Consider the following 16,096-nt stretch of genomic DNA (forward strand, 5'->3'; position numbering starts at 1 on the left):
GGACAGGGCCCCACACAGTTGTTCTAACCACCCTTACTCTCCTCAAGGTCTCAGGTGTCACCCTGTGGGTCCACCACTCAAGAGTGAAGAAAGCTCATCTTTTAGACGAGGAGCCACACCAGTGGAGAGTCCAGCCATGGTCCCTGGCTCTCATCGGCGTGATTTCCCTCATCTTGGGAGTCGGACTCTGCACCTCCTGACTGGACTTTCCCCCGGAGGCTTCTACCTAAGGTCATAGATCCAACTTTTACTGGCCCTCTGCTGTCTACTCCTGAGTGCATTTCACCATGGTTTTCCCGGCCCCAGTCAGTCCTGGTCTTCTGCAACCTGGTGTGCTGTTAAGTTTATGATTAAGTCCATGTTCACCCCAAGCCTTGCTGTCAACCCTCAGAGTCAAACAGAATGATGCCCTCTAAACTAGGAGTTTAAAGGGGCATCAAAGGGGAGGAATGATAAGGAAAATCTGTGCCCTAAGATGGCCAACCGAGCCAGCAGGCGAGTCCCAGTCCTTGCCCACGGCTCTCCCTGGGTTTTTCTCCCTGCTCTGCTTCCCACAAGCAGGTTCTTCTCCCTGCCCCGCTTCACGCACGCACCAAGAGTGCCAAGTATGCAGAAGTAGAAGTGTATAAATTGCCCCCTTTTTTGTGCTTGGGGCTCAGACCTTTGGAGACCATTCTCCTCTGAGCCCACCAGCGTTAAATAAACCTCCTAGCCTCCAAGATCTCCGGGTGCCGCTTGATTCTTCCTTCAAGTGATCCAGTCCAGGTTCCGTAACACACACAGAAGTAACAGTGTGCATTTTCTCTTCAATTTGATGACTTAAAAGATCCTGGGCTGTCTGCTTTGCTGTCCGTTGAGAGAGGACGGGGGCTGTGATCGACATGGTCGCCATGGACCGTGGTATTTTCTGGTCCCCCAAGCAGGTGTCACACTGTGGCAAGGTCTCAGGAAAACACATGTGTGACCGTGAGCAGTCCTATTTGCCCCCCTCAGTTTTCGCGGCTGGCAGCTGGCTCCATCAGAGCTGGTGTGACCAACACGGCCACGTAGCAAGTAAAAGGGGATGAAGCCTTCCTGACCAAGTCCCCCTTCATTTTCTGACACACATACGACAACAGACTTAAAATACCAACTCGGCATCCTCACACTCGCCGACCGTCATTCTTCTGGCAGTGTCAGATGCTAAACAATGAAAAAAGTGCCCTTTTTGTCCGTGACCAAAACAAAAGGAGTAACAGCCCTGTGTCAGATGCTCTGTATTCAATTTCTGTATTTTAACACAGTCACGAAAACGAAGCATGGTAACATTTTTACATGTTTCGTTTTTCTTTCATTTTTTTTTTTTAAATGGAATTCCCCCATGATAGGAAGCTCTTCCTTCAGGATGTTGTGTTATTTATTATTCTGACCCCATGCTGCTTCCTCTTTCTGAAGTCATACTTTGAGCCAGGAATGACCTATCTAGTGCATCTCACACCCGAGCAGATCACAGATTAATACCACCTCCTCTGTGGGACAAAATTATTCCCAGCAGTAATTATTTTATGTTAATGAAACATAATAATAATGGTAGGAAAGAAACACAATGAAAATTCCCTTTTATTGAATTTGTTATATGTATATATAATCATGCCAGTTAAAAATAAAGTAAAATAAACAATTATAATACAAAATACACTAAGACACTAATACATTTTTTGAAAAACAAGGGAAACTTGTAGCTACATGTTGGTCTAACACCTGAATGAATTACACTGCAATGTCTAGTTTGATCCTTAACTTCTGCATATTTGTCAAAATTAACATTTCAGCACATTCATGTTCAATGGACATATAACAAGGTCTGTCCTGTCTCTTCACCCACAGCTAATCGAAAAACACTTCTAAATTTTAATTTCAGGGACACCTGGGTGGCTCAGTCGGTTAAGCGTCTGCCTTCGGCTCAGGTCATGATCTCAGGGTCTTGGGATCGGGTCCCGCATCAGGCTCCCTGCTCACCAGGGAGTCTGTTTCTCCCTCTCCCGCTGTCTCTTCCCCCTGCTCATGCTCTCTCTCTCAAATAAATAAATAAAATCTTTAAAACTAAATAAATAAATAAATTTTAATTTCAAAAAAATCTTTTTGCTCAGGAGGGAACAGATATATGAATTGTTAGGAAAATCTTACATACAAGCGTGAGTTTGTCAGAGATTTATACAAATCACATTTCACAATGAATTCCAGAAGTTGAAATAGTGTTGGCATCTGTGTATCTTTGGGATTGGTTCTAAAGGCCTTCAAATGTCTCTGTAGTTGGAGCATTTTCCTGAAGATATCTGCCCTAGAAACTTCACCATCAGTTTCTATTAAGGGAAAACATCCAAAGGAATCTGAGAATATGGCTGAAGCTTGACAAATATTTAAGCCATCACTTTAGGAGAAGTGTCCAGTTCTGGGTGAAATTAATAAAAATATTCAAACAAGCCCCGTCGTTCCTTCTGCCAATGCGAGGCCACATCTTTTGTCCTTTCCCCTGACATTCTGCCTTGAAATCTGATTCTTTTCTTTCTGGGTAATTTTCCATTTGCTTATATTTTATCGTTGCAGAGCTAATGGCTTTCTCCACCGTGTCTGTGTGCTGATCTTCAAGGAACGATTTTAAAGCTTGGGTTTTACTATATGATTTTTAGCGTTGGTTCTGGATATTTGTAAATATTTTTTATCTGATTTACTTGATTTAAAATTTCACGTCAGAAAAAAAGATGGCTCGGAAGAAACATGGTGTAGAGAGAACAAAATCGAAGGAGCACCTCTGGTGGCCTTGTTGACATTCAGATGGTAATGCACTTCAAAGGTGGAGGTAGACTTTTCCACATTTGCCTTCACTCCATGTGGAGCTTCATAATGAGCATATCATTTCAGCAGGGGGAGACTTTTCATGGTTATACCTCCATCGTAGAGCATTTTTCACCTATAGAGAGAGATGGAAAGGAATAAATTATTTTCCAAATGTTAAAAAAGCCACCAGGAAGGAAAACTTCAAGTGGTCATACAGAAGAACAGAACTGAAGGAACTCAAGTTCTGTTGCTTTGTGTTTCTAACTTCTATTGCTACCAAGTTAAGTTTTGCATTTCCTGTTTAAATGCAGAAATCTATAACTCTGCAGCTGGAGGCATGGAGTGTTCCCAAAGCAAGCTCTAACAATGCTGAACTCCTACCAATCTGCTCTCAAAATAAATGCGGGAACGTTCACTCATCACTGGTGGGAATGCAAAGTGAGACAGCCACTTTGGAAGACAATTGGGCAGTTTCCTAGAATTTTGTTTAGAAAATGAAAAATAAAATAAAAACTGAATATTTGACCCAGAAATCCCACTCCTGTGTGTTTCTGCAAGTGAATTGAAATCTTATGTTTACACAGAAGATTCCCTTCAATCGGTGAATGAATAAGCAGTCATATATTCATACAACAGAATACTACTTAGTCATAAAGAGGAACCCGATACTGACTCACAAACCCAAATGGAGGAATCTTAAAGACATTTTGCTAAATGAAAGAAGACTTACCCAAAAAGCCACCCATTGTATAATTCTAATCATATCACAGTCTGGAAAAAGGCAAAATTATAGGTACTGAAAAGAAATTAGTGGTTGTCAGGGTTCTCTAATAACAGGAATCAGGGTTCTTTCAGAGAATGGCCTGTCATGCATCAGGGTTCAATGAAAATCTAAGTACAACCCATCACAGTCAACAAGGCTATCCCAAATAATGCAATCACCGAAGCTATAGCCAACCAAATAATGTCCTCACCTTGCTTCCCTTTCTTTTCTAAAAAAGCCTTTCTCCTAGCTCCAGCCTGGGGAGAGCTCCTAACAACTCCTGTTTTGGTGCTGTCTGATTTGAATGGATTTTGTTCAAATAAAATTGTAAAATTTTCACTATGCCTAGGCTTATCTTTATCAGTGCATACAATGGAATATTACTCAACCATGAGAAAGAAGAAAATCCTGGCATTTGTGAATGAACATAGAGGACGTTATGCTAAGTGAAATAAGCCTGACAGGGAAAGACAAATAATGTATGATCTCTCATATGTGGAATCTAAAAATAACCCAGAAGGTCAGAATGGTGGTTGCCAGGAAGGGCTGGAGGGTGAGGAAATGGGGAGACACTGGTCAAAGGTTAAAAGTCTCCAGTTACAAGATGAATAAGGTCTGGGGAATCTAATGTGCTCTATGGTGACTGTAATTAATAATATAGTAGGTTATGCTTGAAATTTGCTAAGAAAGTAAATCAAGTGTTCTCATCCCACATACACAAATGGTAAGCATGTGAGGTGATATGTTAACCTGATTATAGTCATCACAAAGTATACGTATGTCTAATCATCTCACTGTACATTTTAAATACACACAATTTTATTTATACCTCAGTAAAGCTGGGAAAATCTTTAAGAATTCACTTTGGCTTTCTGATTTTTTCTACGTTTTTTTTTTTTCTATTTTATTTCATTCTTCTGTCACCTTTGATATATCCTTCTATATTCTTTTTTTTTTTTTAATCCTTCTGTATTCTTGGTGTTTCATTTATTGGCCCTTTTCTAGCTTCCCAATATATGAGCTTAAATCATTGACTTCTAAGCTTTTTTTGTAGGAATTTAGACCCACCCATGGAGACCCAGAGCACTGATCAAGGCACATACTACAAATTTTGGTATGTCCTTTTTTTCTTCTTCAAAATATTTTCTAATTTCCTTTGTGATTTTTCTTTGACTCATGAGTTATTTTGTGCGTTGCTTATTTTTTAAATAGTTGGGGGTTTTTCTAGTTTCATTTAGGTATTGACTTTTGATTCTTAGAAAACCCATTGTATGTTCTCCATCTTTCTGGAAGTTGGTCTACTCTGACAAATATTCAGTATCAACTAGAACAGAAGCCCTGTTCTGAAGGGGTCACTGTCAGGATACTCTATATGTCTATCAGCTCCATTGGTTCTGTTGCTAAAAATCTTCTAAGTGTTTACTGTTTTGTCTGCTTGTTCTTTCCGCTACTAAGAACGGGGTATTGCATTTCCCAATGGGATTTTAGATTTGGCTTTTCCTCCTTTTATCTTTTCTGACAAACGCATGTATTTCAGAGCTTTGTTATTAAGTGCATATTTGGGATTTTCATGTCTTCCTTATTAACTCTAATCACCATGAAAATATCTCTACTAGCATTTCTTTAAGTTTCCTGTTTATATTAAGTGCATCTGCTTTCTTGTGTGCATGGCATGTCCTTTTCCAAGCTTTCAAACTTAAAGTGAGTCTTGTCTCTTCTAAACAGCATATGGGTGGGTTTGCTTAACATTATTTCTTTTACTTGGACTGTTTCGTACCCTTAATGCAATTACTGAATATTTTGGGCAGTTTGTCCAGCATGCGCAATATAAATAAACCCAGGATGGAAGATGTAGGAGGCTTGGCTTTCCAGAAAATGTTACATTCGCTGTGTGTTTTTGTCATGTAAAATGAAGACATCCCTTGACCTAAATAGCTCCTTTTGTATGAGGGATGCCCCCTCTGTGACATGCATATGCTAAATCTCAGCCAGGGCCTAAGGGCCTGAGAAGGAAGAACAGGGGAGCAGCGGTGGAGGTAGTCCTAGATTTCTCTGCACTTCACCTGTGTCCTGAAATCACCTGCACACCTGACGTTAGTAAAGGTCGATACTGATTAAGATTTCTGACTCTCGTGAGCCTGATTTGATGATCTGACCCTTTGTATCATGTCAGCTCTCTAAGAGGTTTAGCTGCTCTGATCTCTGGCTTCCCCAGGACAGCCGGATTAAGCCCTCCAGAGTGGAAGCTAGATCATGTTACGCCTCCCATCAAGCTCTCTAGACACTTAGGGTAAATGCTTTAATCTACAGTGGCCTCCAGGCGCGCACCATCAGACCTCCCCTTCTCTGTTCCTCCCACCGGCCACTGTCCTACCTCTCAGGGCCTTTGTCCTGTCCCCTCAGCCTGAAGACATCCACAGTGGCTGGCTCTGATGTAGGAAAGATGTTAGGGTTCAAAGCCAATGGCCAAGAAAGAATTCTTGAGATTTCTTTGGTGCAAAAAGGTGGTTTTATTAAAGCACGAGGACAGGACCCATGGGTAGAAAGCCACACTGGGGGGTGGTCATGAGGGGTGGCCCATTGTATACTTTCAATTTGGGAGGGGGTTAGGGACAGCAATAAATCTCTAAGGAATTTTGGAAGCCAGGTTTCCAGGACCTTGAGGGGGTTAGCTATTATTGGGAAAGGTCATTTATTATCATCTAGTAAAACCTTAGTCATGAGACCCTTCAGATGTGTATTGGTGGGCCAAATGCTTGGGGGATGATTGCCAACATGTATCTTGGGGGGTTTAGAGATAAAGGAAGTTTCCAAAGGGATTTTTATATGTTAAAGTAGACTTACAGGATTGGGGGGTCAGGGAGGGGTTGGTCAGGCTAGGATTTCCTTTTGCCCTTAGCAGAGGATTAACATCAAGGCAGCGGAGTTCCTAGAGGAACATCACTCTGCCTGTTTCAAGAACCTGTCAATGGGCTACAAATAGTAAGAGAAATTTTCTTTTGCCTTTGTTTCCCACATCAGCTCCCCTGTCCCTTTCAAGTTTTTCCCTGTCCCTGACTACCCACCCCGAAGTTGCCTCGCCCCTGGAACACTGTAGACCAGACCTCCTTACGCATATAACTGGTACGTCAATTCATTCAGATACGTCTCTTCTCAACATAGAATGTAAGCTTCCTGAGAACAGAGGCGTTTCATGTTTTGCTCGCTGCTGTCCCCACAGTACTGAGCAGTACCTGACAAAGCAGAAATGGGGGAACCCCCCTCTGGGTATTGTTCTGGCTGTACCCCACATGTACATTTAGTAGTCTAAGAGAAGTCACTTCCAAACATTCTATAATCCATTTTTATTTCCTCCTATGCCATGGATCATTTTCATGTGTTCTTATGTGCTCTGTGGGTAGCTTTGTGTAATTCATTCTTATCTCCATTAGGGTCAGAGAACAATGCCTTTATTTTATGCAATTATTTTCTCTATGGCCTAGTTCATAAGCCATTTCCAATGAAGTATATTGGAAAGCAATGAAGTGCCTAGTTTGTCGGATGTGGCATATACATTTAGTTTTCTGTCAAATTCCATTTTATCTGATTGAGTGTAGAAATCTTTGGCACAGATACACAGGTGTGTTACAGAGAGTCAAGAACGCTCTGGGTGCAGTTGGCATTCTAGTGCAAAACCCACAGTGCGGACAGCTAGCTGCCCCAGCTCTTTGGTGACTTTCCCCGATCAGCACTGGTACTGGAAACAATGGGTCCAACAGCGGCTTATTAGAATGACTGAGGTTAGAAAGATCTCTCTTTGGTAAAATTAGTGGTATTCAAGATCTGATGGGAGTTTGGATATTCAGGGGTGCTCCCCACCCTACATACAGGTCAGATGACCCGGCGAGGCCTCCGGTGAGGGCCTGAGACTTAGCCCTACAGCAGCACTGTGTCCAGCCCCTGGGATGGGGGGCAGCCCACCGTGGTTAGATGGACAAAATCCTGCCCCTGGAACGTCGGAACCACCTTGAAACCTTTCCTTCGAAAAGTCATGGACCGTCTAGCGAGAGACGTGCAACTCCACTGAGCTTACCTAACAGGCTGTAGGAGCTGTTTCTCATGCTATGTTCACTGTCATCCTCTGGTGAGGCTGTGAGCGAGCCGACGAACGCGCCCTAGCACCTGACATCTAACACTGCCTAACAGAAGTAACGTGGATGCTTTGGGGGCACCTGGGTGGCTCAGTCGGTTAAGCGACTGCCTTCGGCTCAGGTCATGATCCTGGAGTCCCGGGATCGAGTCCCACATCGGGCTCCCTGCTCGGCAGGGGGTCTGCTTCTCCCTCTGACCCTCCTCCCTCTCATGCTGTCTCTCATTCTCTCTCTCTCAAATAAATAAATAAAATCTTAAAAAAAAAAAAAAAAGTGACGTGGATGCTGGAGGCAGACGAGACGGCGAAGGGCAGGTGCCAGCACCCACTGGGACATTGTATTTGTCAGGGTCAGCTTTGGGGGTCAGCTTTGGGGTCACGTTCATAGACGACAGTGATAGGTGAACACAAGTTCTTACTCCATCTTGTTATACTTATCAGTAAAGAACACTGTTCTTTTGTCCTTTTTAATGTTCTCATCTCGTCTGTTTTGGCTGATACATACAGTATATGCATATAATTAGGTCTGTAACCAGATTTGCTTGATATGTTCTGCTTTTTAGATTTGTTTCCATCACAAAATATATGAAAGAAGACTAGAGATTAAATAGCGATAAAGCTTTATCAAATCTTAACATTATTTTTCAAAATGACGAGAAACCTTTGACAGGTAGAGGTTTTTCAAATGCCAATCTCTTGAATAAAAAAACCAATATACACTAGAGCCTAGAAAAATTAATCATACCCTTTTATACTGTTTTCTGTTCTGACAAATTTTAAGAGAACTTGTCACTGGGAATTGTCATAGTCCATTTAGGCGGCTGTAACAAAACACCAGACTGTGGGTGGCTCATAAACAAAGGATTTATTTCTCTCTGGAGGCTGGAGAGTGGGGTCCAAGAGTGGGGTGTGGGTGGGGTCAGGTTCTGGCGAGAGCTCCCTTCTGGCTGCAGACTGCGACTGCTGTGTCCTCACCGGGCAGAAGGAGCCACGAGCTCTGTGGGGCCTCTCATCAGGGCACCGATCCCAGGCCTGAGGGCTCCACCCTCTTGATCTAAGCTCCTCCCAGAGGCCCCACCTCTTACCATCATCATAATGGAGGTTAACAATGGAACACAGGAATTTGGAGGGACATAAATATTCAGGACACAGTAGGAATTTTTAAAAATATAAGGATACTAATTTAGGCAGGCATTTTAAGCCTAGGATACAATTTGATTGATATCATGGGGTTAAGATAATGTACGAAAATTAAAAAACATGCCAAAAAGAACACAGAGGAAGAGTAGGGGGGGTTGTAGTTTTACTAAAATATATACTTGCTCGCACCTATAAACTGAATGCAAATTTCCCTAAATTCTAGAACTGGGATATTAAGAAGCAATTGTGATAAATAAATCATATAACAGAATTTTAAAATATATTTCACATTTCTAAAATCATTTAAAAAAAATCTGAGCATTACCTTAATATATTTTTATCAGAAATATACTTTTGGTAATAAATAACCATTTGATAAAGTTATACATACCTTCCTTAACTTATAGTGAAGTTACATCCCGATACATTCATTATAAGTTGAAAATACTGTTAGGTCAAAAAGCACTCAAGACGCCAAATCCCACAGCTTGGCCTACCCTACTTCACACGTGCTCAGAGCACTTGAACAGGAGCCTGCAGTCACAAAATAGGGAACAGCTCATGTAACGGACTGAATGCCGCACCGAAGGCGACAAAATGGTTGTTGGGCACAGACGGCTGCTGGCCCTGGAGACTGTTGCCGCCGCCCGGCATCAGGAGCGAGGATGTGACACTCGCCGGCAGCCTGGGACAGGATCCACACTCAAAACCTCAAGTCCCGTTTCTACTGAACGTGTATGGCTTTCGCATCGTTGCCAATCCTAAGTCAGGAACTGTCTGGATAAACAAGTAACTATACAGAGTTAATTTTAATACATTAATGGGAGTAACCTTTACGGTAGACTTCATATGAAAATAAATTATTTTTCCTATTTTAAGAACCGGCAACCTAAGTTCACAGGCTTTCAGCATCTACGAGGTGGGCGCGCGTGCCCAGGTCCATGCTGGGAAGCCTCGTCACAGACAGACGCCTTCCCTGTGAGCTGGAGACGGCACCTGTGAGGTGCGGGGCTGGGCAGGAGGGCCGCCCCTCAGCTCAGGAGGCCAAGCTGAAGCCGGCGCGCCGAGCACGGAGACGCCGCGGGAAGACCCGATCAGAAGGCGGCTGCTGCGAGAAGGCGACCCACCCCCACTCTACCTCCTCCAAAGAAATTTTTATTTTTAAAAACGGAAAGGCGGTTTCAGCCAAATGGTCTTTTACTACTTTGAGCCAAAAAAAGCATCATTCTCTTCCTTTATTTTCTGATTTTATGACCAAATATCCTGAAGATACCGTTTTTCTTCTTTCAAAGTAGCCAATGTTTTCATTGCTTCTAGTTTTTCAACTCCAGCCTCTTTGCTAATTATTTCCACAAGGGTATCACTGACATCTTTGGCCATATTCTTAGCATCTCTAGAAAAAAAGAAGAGCATCAATGTTTAGAAAACAAGAATTTCTACCAAAGCCTCCATAATTCACAAATCTAACTCCCACTGACTCTACCATCGTCCACCCTGGCCCTCCCTCTATTTCTCTGGGAAGCATCCTAACAGGTGTCCCAGCCTGTCATCCGTCAGGCCTCTACCCAGTGACCAGTCCAACTGGCAAAGCTGACCACATCATCACAGCTGAAAGCCCCTCCAAGGCGTCCACGTTCCAGGAGCAGCTGAGTCTTCACTAAGTGTCTAGGGACCTCGTAAACCTGGCTCCTGCTCATCTCTCATCCCCTCCCTTCATTCTCCGGGCACACAGCGGAACCTGCATTCCCAAGGGCAACAAGGCTTTACGCCTACAAGCCTTCATATGCACACAGGTGTGTGCACACACACACGTGCGTGCACGCAATTATTAACAGACACACTTACTGAGAACTCAGTTGTGGGCCTGGCTCTAAGCGCTTTGACATGTTTTAGCTTATTCATTTACAGGACGGGGGAGGGGCCCTGCGTGCCCCTGCAGCCCCGACATGGCCTCGGCTATACCGCGAGCACCTGCTGACGTGGCTTTCCCGCCAGGGGGTGTGCGGTCTGTGGTCACGGAGTGTGTCTCACTCGGCCTTGCAGCTCTCAACGTCTGAACTGTGCCAAGGCGCTCAGGAGGCACCAGATGTTGTCGCATGAGTAGAAGTTGGACAGGACACTAACAGGTCAGCAAGAGAACTTGTCCTGTCCCTCACAGTAACATTTCTTGAAAAAGGCATCTCCAGTGGCCACCTCGACCTCCTCACCAGGCTCTCCCCTCCACCACTCTGACGGAGCTTCCATCCCCGTGGCCCTTCCCACGGCCCTAGTGGCTGCCAGCTGCCAAACCTACCGGTCCCCTCGGTCTTCTTACTTGACTATCAGCAGCATAAGGCTCCCCCACTTGGGACAGTGTCCCCTGGACTTAGGGACAGGTTCACTCCTGCTGAGGGGCTGGTCCGCATTAGGGTGCCACGGGGTCTCGTTCTGAGCCCCCACCACTGACCACTGTCATGAACACTATCAATTCCATTGTGCAGATGGGAAAAGTGAAGCACCAGTGATTGTAAAAAGCGATTTCTGGGTTAATGTGTTTGGACATTTAAGATACTCTCCAAGCTGTCATTTACCAGTTATTCATGTATTTGTACAACTGACTTTGCCTCTATTAGTTAGAGGTACATCTAAAACCCAGCCTGGGGGCGCCTGGGTGGCTCAGTCAGTTAAGTGTCTGCCTTTGGCTCAGGTCATGATCCTGGGGTCCTGGGATCAAGTCCCACATCGGGCTCCTTGCTCAGCTGGGGGTCTGCTTCTCCCTCTCCCTCTGCCGCTCCCCCCACTTGTGCTTGTGCTCTCTCAAATAAATAAATAAAATCTTTAAAATTCCAGCCTGTTCAACACTGACAGCTCTATCCTCTACAAAGTGAAGGTCAAACATTTCTTTAAAAACTAAATGAAAATGTAAACAAGCACAATGTCCAGAATCTATGCCCTTTATCAACCTAAAGCAGGGTTTCTCAACTGAGAGTCAAAAATCCATGAACGGGTCATAAAATCAACTTAGGAGGCAAAATCAATTTTGAAAAAAACAATAAAACAGAAGTTACCATAACATATAATGAGAAGTAAATAGAAAAAGTTGTTTTATAAAACCTGTTTCTGTTATATTTATATCTATATTCTAGGTCACTGTACCAGTATTTCTGCTTTGGTATCACAGGTAAAAACAACAACAACAACAACAACAAAAAACCACACCTGACTTGGTGATGTATGTACGTTTTAAATGCCTGGGATGTGCCAGAATTAAAAGGAGCGATTTCTTACTCAAAGGACCTTTTTAATTAGCACAGTTTTTTTGAATTCCATTAAAACAAGTTGGTAAGTTTCTAAAATTTTTATTTATGGCAATTTTGGGTTTCTGTAACAGATCTTGCCTCAGAAAGTATATAAAACTCAACATAAAAATGATTCCTGGCTTACTGTCAACTTTGACGTTACAAATTATGCCTTAAAAAAAAAAAAAAGGATCTTTAGATCCACATTCTCAGAGTCAAAACTATGGTTTTCCTTAGCCAGGTCAAATGCACATATCTCATATTCTTGGACACAACAAAATCAATCCTGAGACTTCAAGTTAAATGATCAGCATCTTAACACCAAATAAAACTTTCAGAGGCTCAAACATGTATTCAATATGGCACAATGTATTCTGAAATGCAAGAATTGATTTCACTTCCATTTCCCTGATAATGACAACTTCTTGGCTATTAAATGTTAAAATCATTTCAGAACTTGTATTTCTATTCCTGTACTTAAGAATCAAATCTCTCATCCAACCTGTCTAGATTATTAATGGCCCCTGGTTCATTTAATAAGTATTATCAACTGCCTTCGCCTACCTGGCATTTGAGTGACTGCCACTTACCCACAGATGTAAATACAGCCACGCTCATGAAGAAGGAGCCTTGCCACCTGCTCGCTGTGAAGCCGGATGTTGTCTTGCACGTACTTCACTGGGGCTTCCTCCTCTCCAACAGGAGCATCTCTTGAGAAGGAAACCTTCAAGTGAGTCAGGATTCCACGCTGGTGGAAATGTCTGAGCTCCTCTCTGAAATACAATATATAATAGGTTACTGAGAGGTTTGTCATTTAAAGTTAAAAGGTCTGAAATGAGAATTGTATACTCATTGTTGAGTCTTCCAATACTAGAATTGTATAGTACCTGAATAAATAATCCCGATCCTTATGTCGGCAGCCAAAAAACAACCACATTGCTCCAAAGTGTCCATCTGGATGTTGTTCTTGGAGTTTCTCTCTATGTGGAAAAGCAAGCTGAGATGCTGAATATAAAGAATATGTAAAACCAATCTATTTGGTCAGAAATACCACCAGCCAATCCAGACAGGATTCACCGTCACTGTGAGTTTAGCCCAGGTTACCACAGTCCTGCCCACGGGCTCCCAAGTGCCCCCAGCAGATGCCCACCCCGACAAGCATGCCATCTGTGCGCTACAGACACCTGCAAGCTCTCTATGGCATCTCTGTGCAGAATTCAAAATGTTCCATTGTGAAAGCTACACTAATTTTTTGTGAATAAAATTAACTCTTAATTAACGTAATGGAAGAGTGGCCCAGGGCTTTAAATGGCAGAATGATCTGCTGCGAAGGGTTTCAGGAATGACACAGCAAGCAGACACACTGGGTATGTCTGCCATTACTCTCTGCTTCCTTTAAGAAAAAAATTAAAACTAAGAACAACAAAAAGACTTTGTCCAAAGGATATTACACCACTATGTGGGGACCAGCAAAGAATTGTTCGTTATTTCACAAACAGGGAGAGAAGCACAATTTATTTTATATCAAATAGTTCTACATTGATACAAAACACATCTACTAATAACAATCTGCTGAAAATTACCGACATTTAGGTTTAACTTTGAAACTTTTGGTATAACTGGATCTCTGTTAGTAGCAATTTTACCTAGTTAAGAAATAGATGGAATAGTCTATACATCATCACAGCTTAAAGGTGTGCCTGAAATCTGTCCCCAACTACATACGTTATAAACTATAGTGCAGCTGGGGAAAAAAAAGAAAAAAAAGTGCTACAGTAAAAAGGGAAGTTCTGATACAAAACAAAACCTCTGGAAGACATCATGTTTACTTTTCCCGTGGTGACAAATTACGCTATCACACATCTGATAGTAATTTTTTAAAATAAAACTTTTACAACCAAAGTCCAATATCCAAAAAAAGCACTGAAGAAACAAAAACGCTATTATATTTCCACCCAGGATCACAGGGACACATTTTCTCAGTAGTCAAAGAAAGCACACACCTGTGTTGCAGGAAACCAATGAAGGGCGCTATGCCAGTTCCCGGACCCACCATTATGATGGGGGCTGAGGGGTCACTCGGTAAGTGGAAAAAATTGGTTGTTCGAGGAGAGATGGAGATCTGGAATATTAAACGAATGCTCATGACTCTGAAAGAAACCCTAGACAAAGGCATATAACCAAGATGATCTTTGCTAAAGAAATTAAATAGCAGCATTAAATCTTACTGAAACCATGAACACATTTGTCATTACAGAGGAAAAAAATACCAGACAAGTCTGTCTTGCAAATATTTCTTTTCCATCAAAATCAAAGGTGCTTTAGAAATTACAGGCATATTTCTAAGGTAGAACACTGAATAGATACAACCAAATTCTTTTCCTAGGCCCATGAGTAAGATCTGCTTCCTAGTCGGCAACCCATTATCTGTATTATGGAGAAATGCACGACAAACTGAAGCTAGGATTCTGTGTTTACACACAAAGGGGCAATGAAGATCAACATCAAGATGGAGTGAGAGCTTCAAGAGCAAATTGGCACCTGAAGGAAAAATGAGAGGGTTGCTCCACAGATGAAGAACTGTGCTGTTTGTTTAAAGTCTGATGTTATGTGTTCTTGCAAAACTAGAATAATAGGCAGCATACACAGATAAAGACAATCTTTTTGCTAAAATTTCAGAAGACTTTTCTTCTAAATCATGTGCCAGGGATATGTACAAGGAATCCATTTCTAAATATATCTCAGTCCCAGTGTCACTTCTCCATATGCGTGAGTTATACCAAGTGACAGGAATCTGTAACTGTATACATTTTAACCTTTAATGTAAGGAAAGGCTTTTGAAGTTCATCAATAGGATGAACACCATACTTTGTAAAGGAAGAACTGGCAGAGCGATGTGAGATGAATGTTGGCATTCTGGAATGAGACTGTAATTCATCTCACACTAGTCTCACATAACCCACTCACTTACCAGCCTCATGACGGTACTCAATATGACAAGCACTACAGATAGAGAAATGAACAGAATCCCTGTCCTCATGCACTTACATTCTAATGGAAGGAAGAGACAATAATCAAACATTCATCTGTAAAATGACTGGTGATGATGAGCCCCGTGAAGCACACTAAAGCAGGATACACTGCGTAGGACAGGGGTGTGCCCGTGAGAGCACAGGGCCTGCGTTCTAGGGATTAGTCCACTCTCGCTGCAGTAGATCTCAAACGGTTTACAACAGCCAACACTTCTGCCTGGCTCTCCTTAAAGGCTACAAGTGGGCTACAGCACTGCAGCCCAGATCCCCTCCACTTGTATCCAAGTCCAAGGAGCATCCCTGACCTGCATCATCCCATCCTTCCGTCAAAGAGGAGAGAGAGGCAAGCCATGCCAGCAGGGGGTTCAGCAGTCCTGCTTAGAGGGGGCACAGGTCCCGTCTGCTCACATCTCACTGGTGGAATGTGGTCACGCAGCCAGACTACACATCAATGGGTGGGGCAGTCTACGCTTCCCAAGGACAGGGGTATCTGTCAACAGCTGTCCCATCTACCAGTTGGAGGGTATGGGTGGGTCATGTGAATGTTAACATTCTCTACACTTCCTAACAAAATAGGTATGGCAGTAAGCACCATACAATTTAAATTGTATCCTTATTCCCATACCTCTAATGCGTGAATACTAGGGAATCTATAATAAAGATCTGTTAAAATGGACAAAGGAGAAAGAAAAAGGCGGAAGGGAGAAAAAGAATGTGTGAATGGCACCCATGCTCGGTGTTTGTGATAGGTTATGGATATATATATTTCTTTAACTTTCTGAAGAGCATCCATTTTTATAGGATCATAAAATGACATAATAAAATTTTATGTCCGTACCATAATATTTCTTCTCAAAAAGGGAAGTGTCTCAGGTTAATATTTTGTTGATGCATTGTGACCTAGGAGTGGGGGGGGGGGGGGCGAAGGGAGGGGGTC

The 16,096-nt window shown here is 42.7% G+C and overlaps 1 protein-coding gene across 5 annotated transcripts in view; it reads right to left on the bottom strand.

Moving 5' to 3' along the window:
• Positions 1-1,581: 1,581 nt before the first annotated feature.
• MTRR (5-methyltetrahydrofolate-homocysteine methyltransferase reductase) overlaps positions 1,582-16,096 on the bottom strand; it is a 39,331-nt gene continuing 24,816 nt past the window's right edge. For 2 of the 5 annotated variants that reach the window (XM_064596877.1, XM_064596873.1), the window contains 5 exons: positions 14,131-14,249; positions 13,015-13,107; positions 12,718-12,900; positions 10,123-10,242; positions 9,307-9,383 (listed from right to left, as the gene is read on the bottom strand). In XM_064596877.1, the coding sequence (XP_064452947.1) occupies positions 9,353-9,383; positions 10,123-10,242; positions 12,718-12,900; positions 13,015-13,107; positions 14,131-14,249 (546 nt within the window). In that variant the 3' untranslated portion in view covers positions 9,307-9,352. Of the gene's footprint in view, positions 2,951-9,240; positions 10,243-12,717; positions 12,901-13,014; positions 13,108-14,130; positions 14,250-16,096 lie in introns of those variants that run through there. The other 3 variants (XR_010413365.1, XM_064596876.1, XM_064596874.1) reach the window with 3 other exon arrangements.

This window comes from Mirounga angustirostris, unplaced genomic scaffold, assembly GCF_029215605.1.
Source record: "Mirounga angustirostris isolate CCGP_5_RB_7025 unplaced genomic scaffold, mMirAng1.0.hap1 SCAF_7, whole genome shotgun sequence".
Taxonomy (NCBI): domain Eukaryota; kingdom Metazoa; phylum Chordata; class Mammalia; order Carnivora; family Phocidae; genus Mirounga; species Mirounga angustirostris.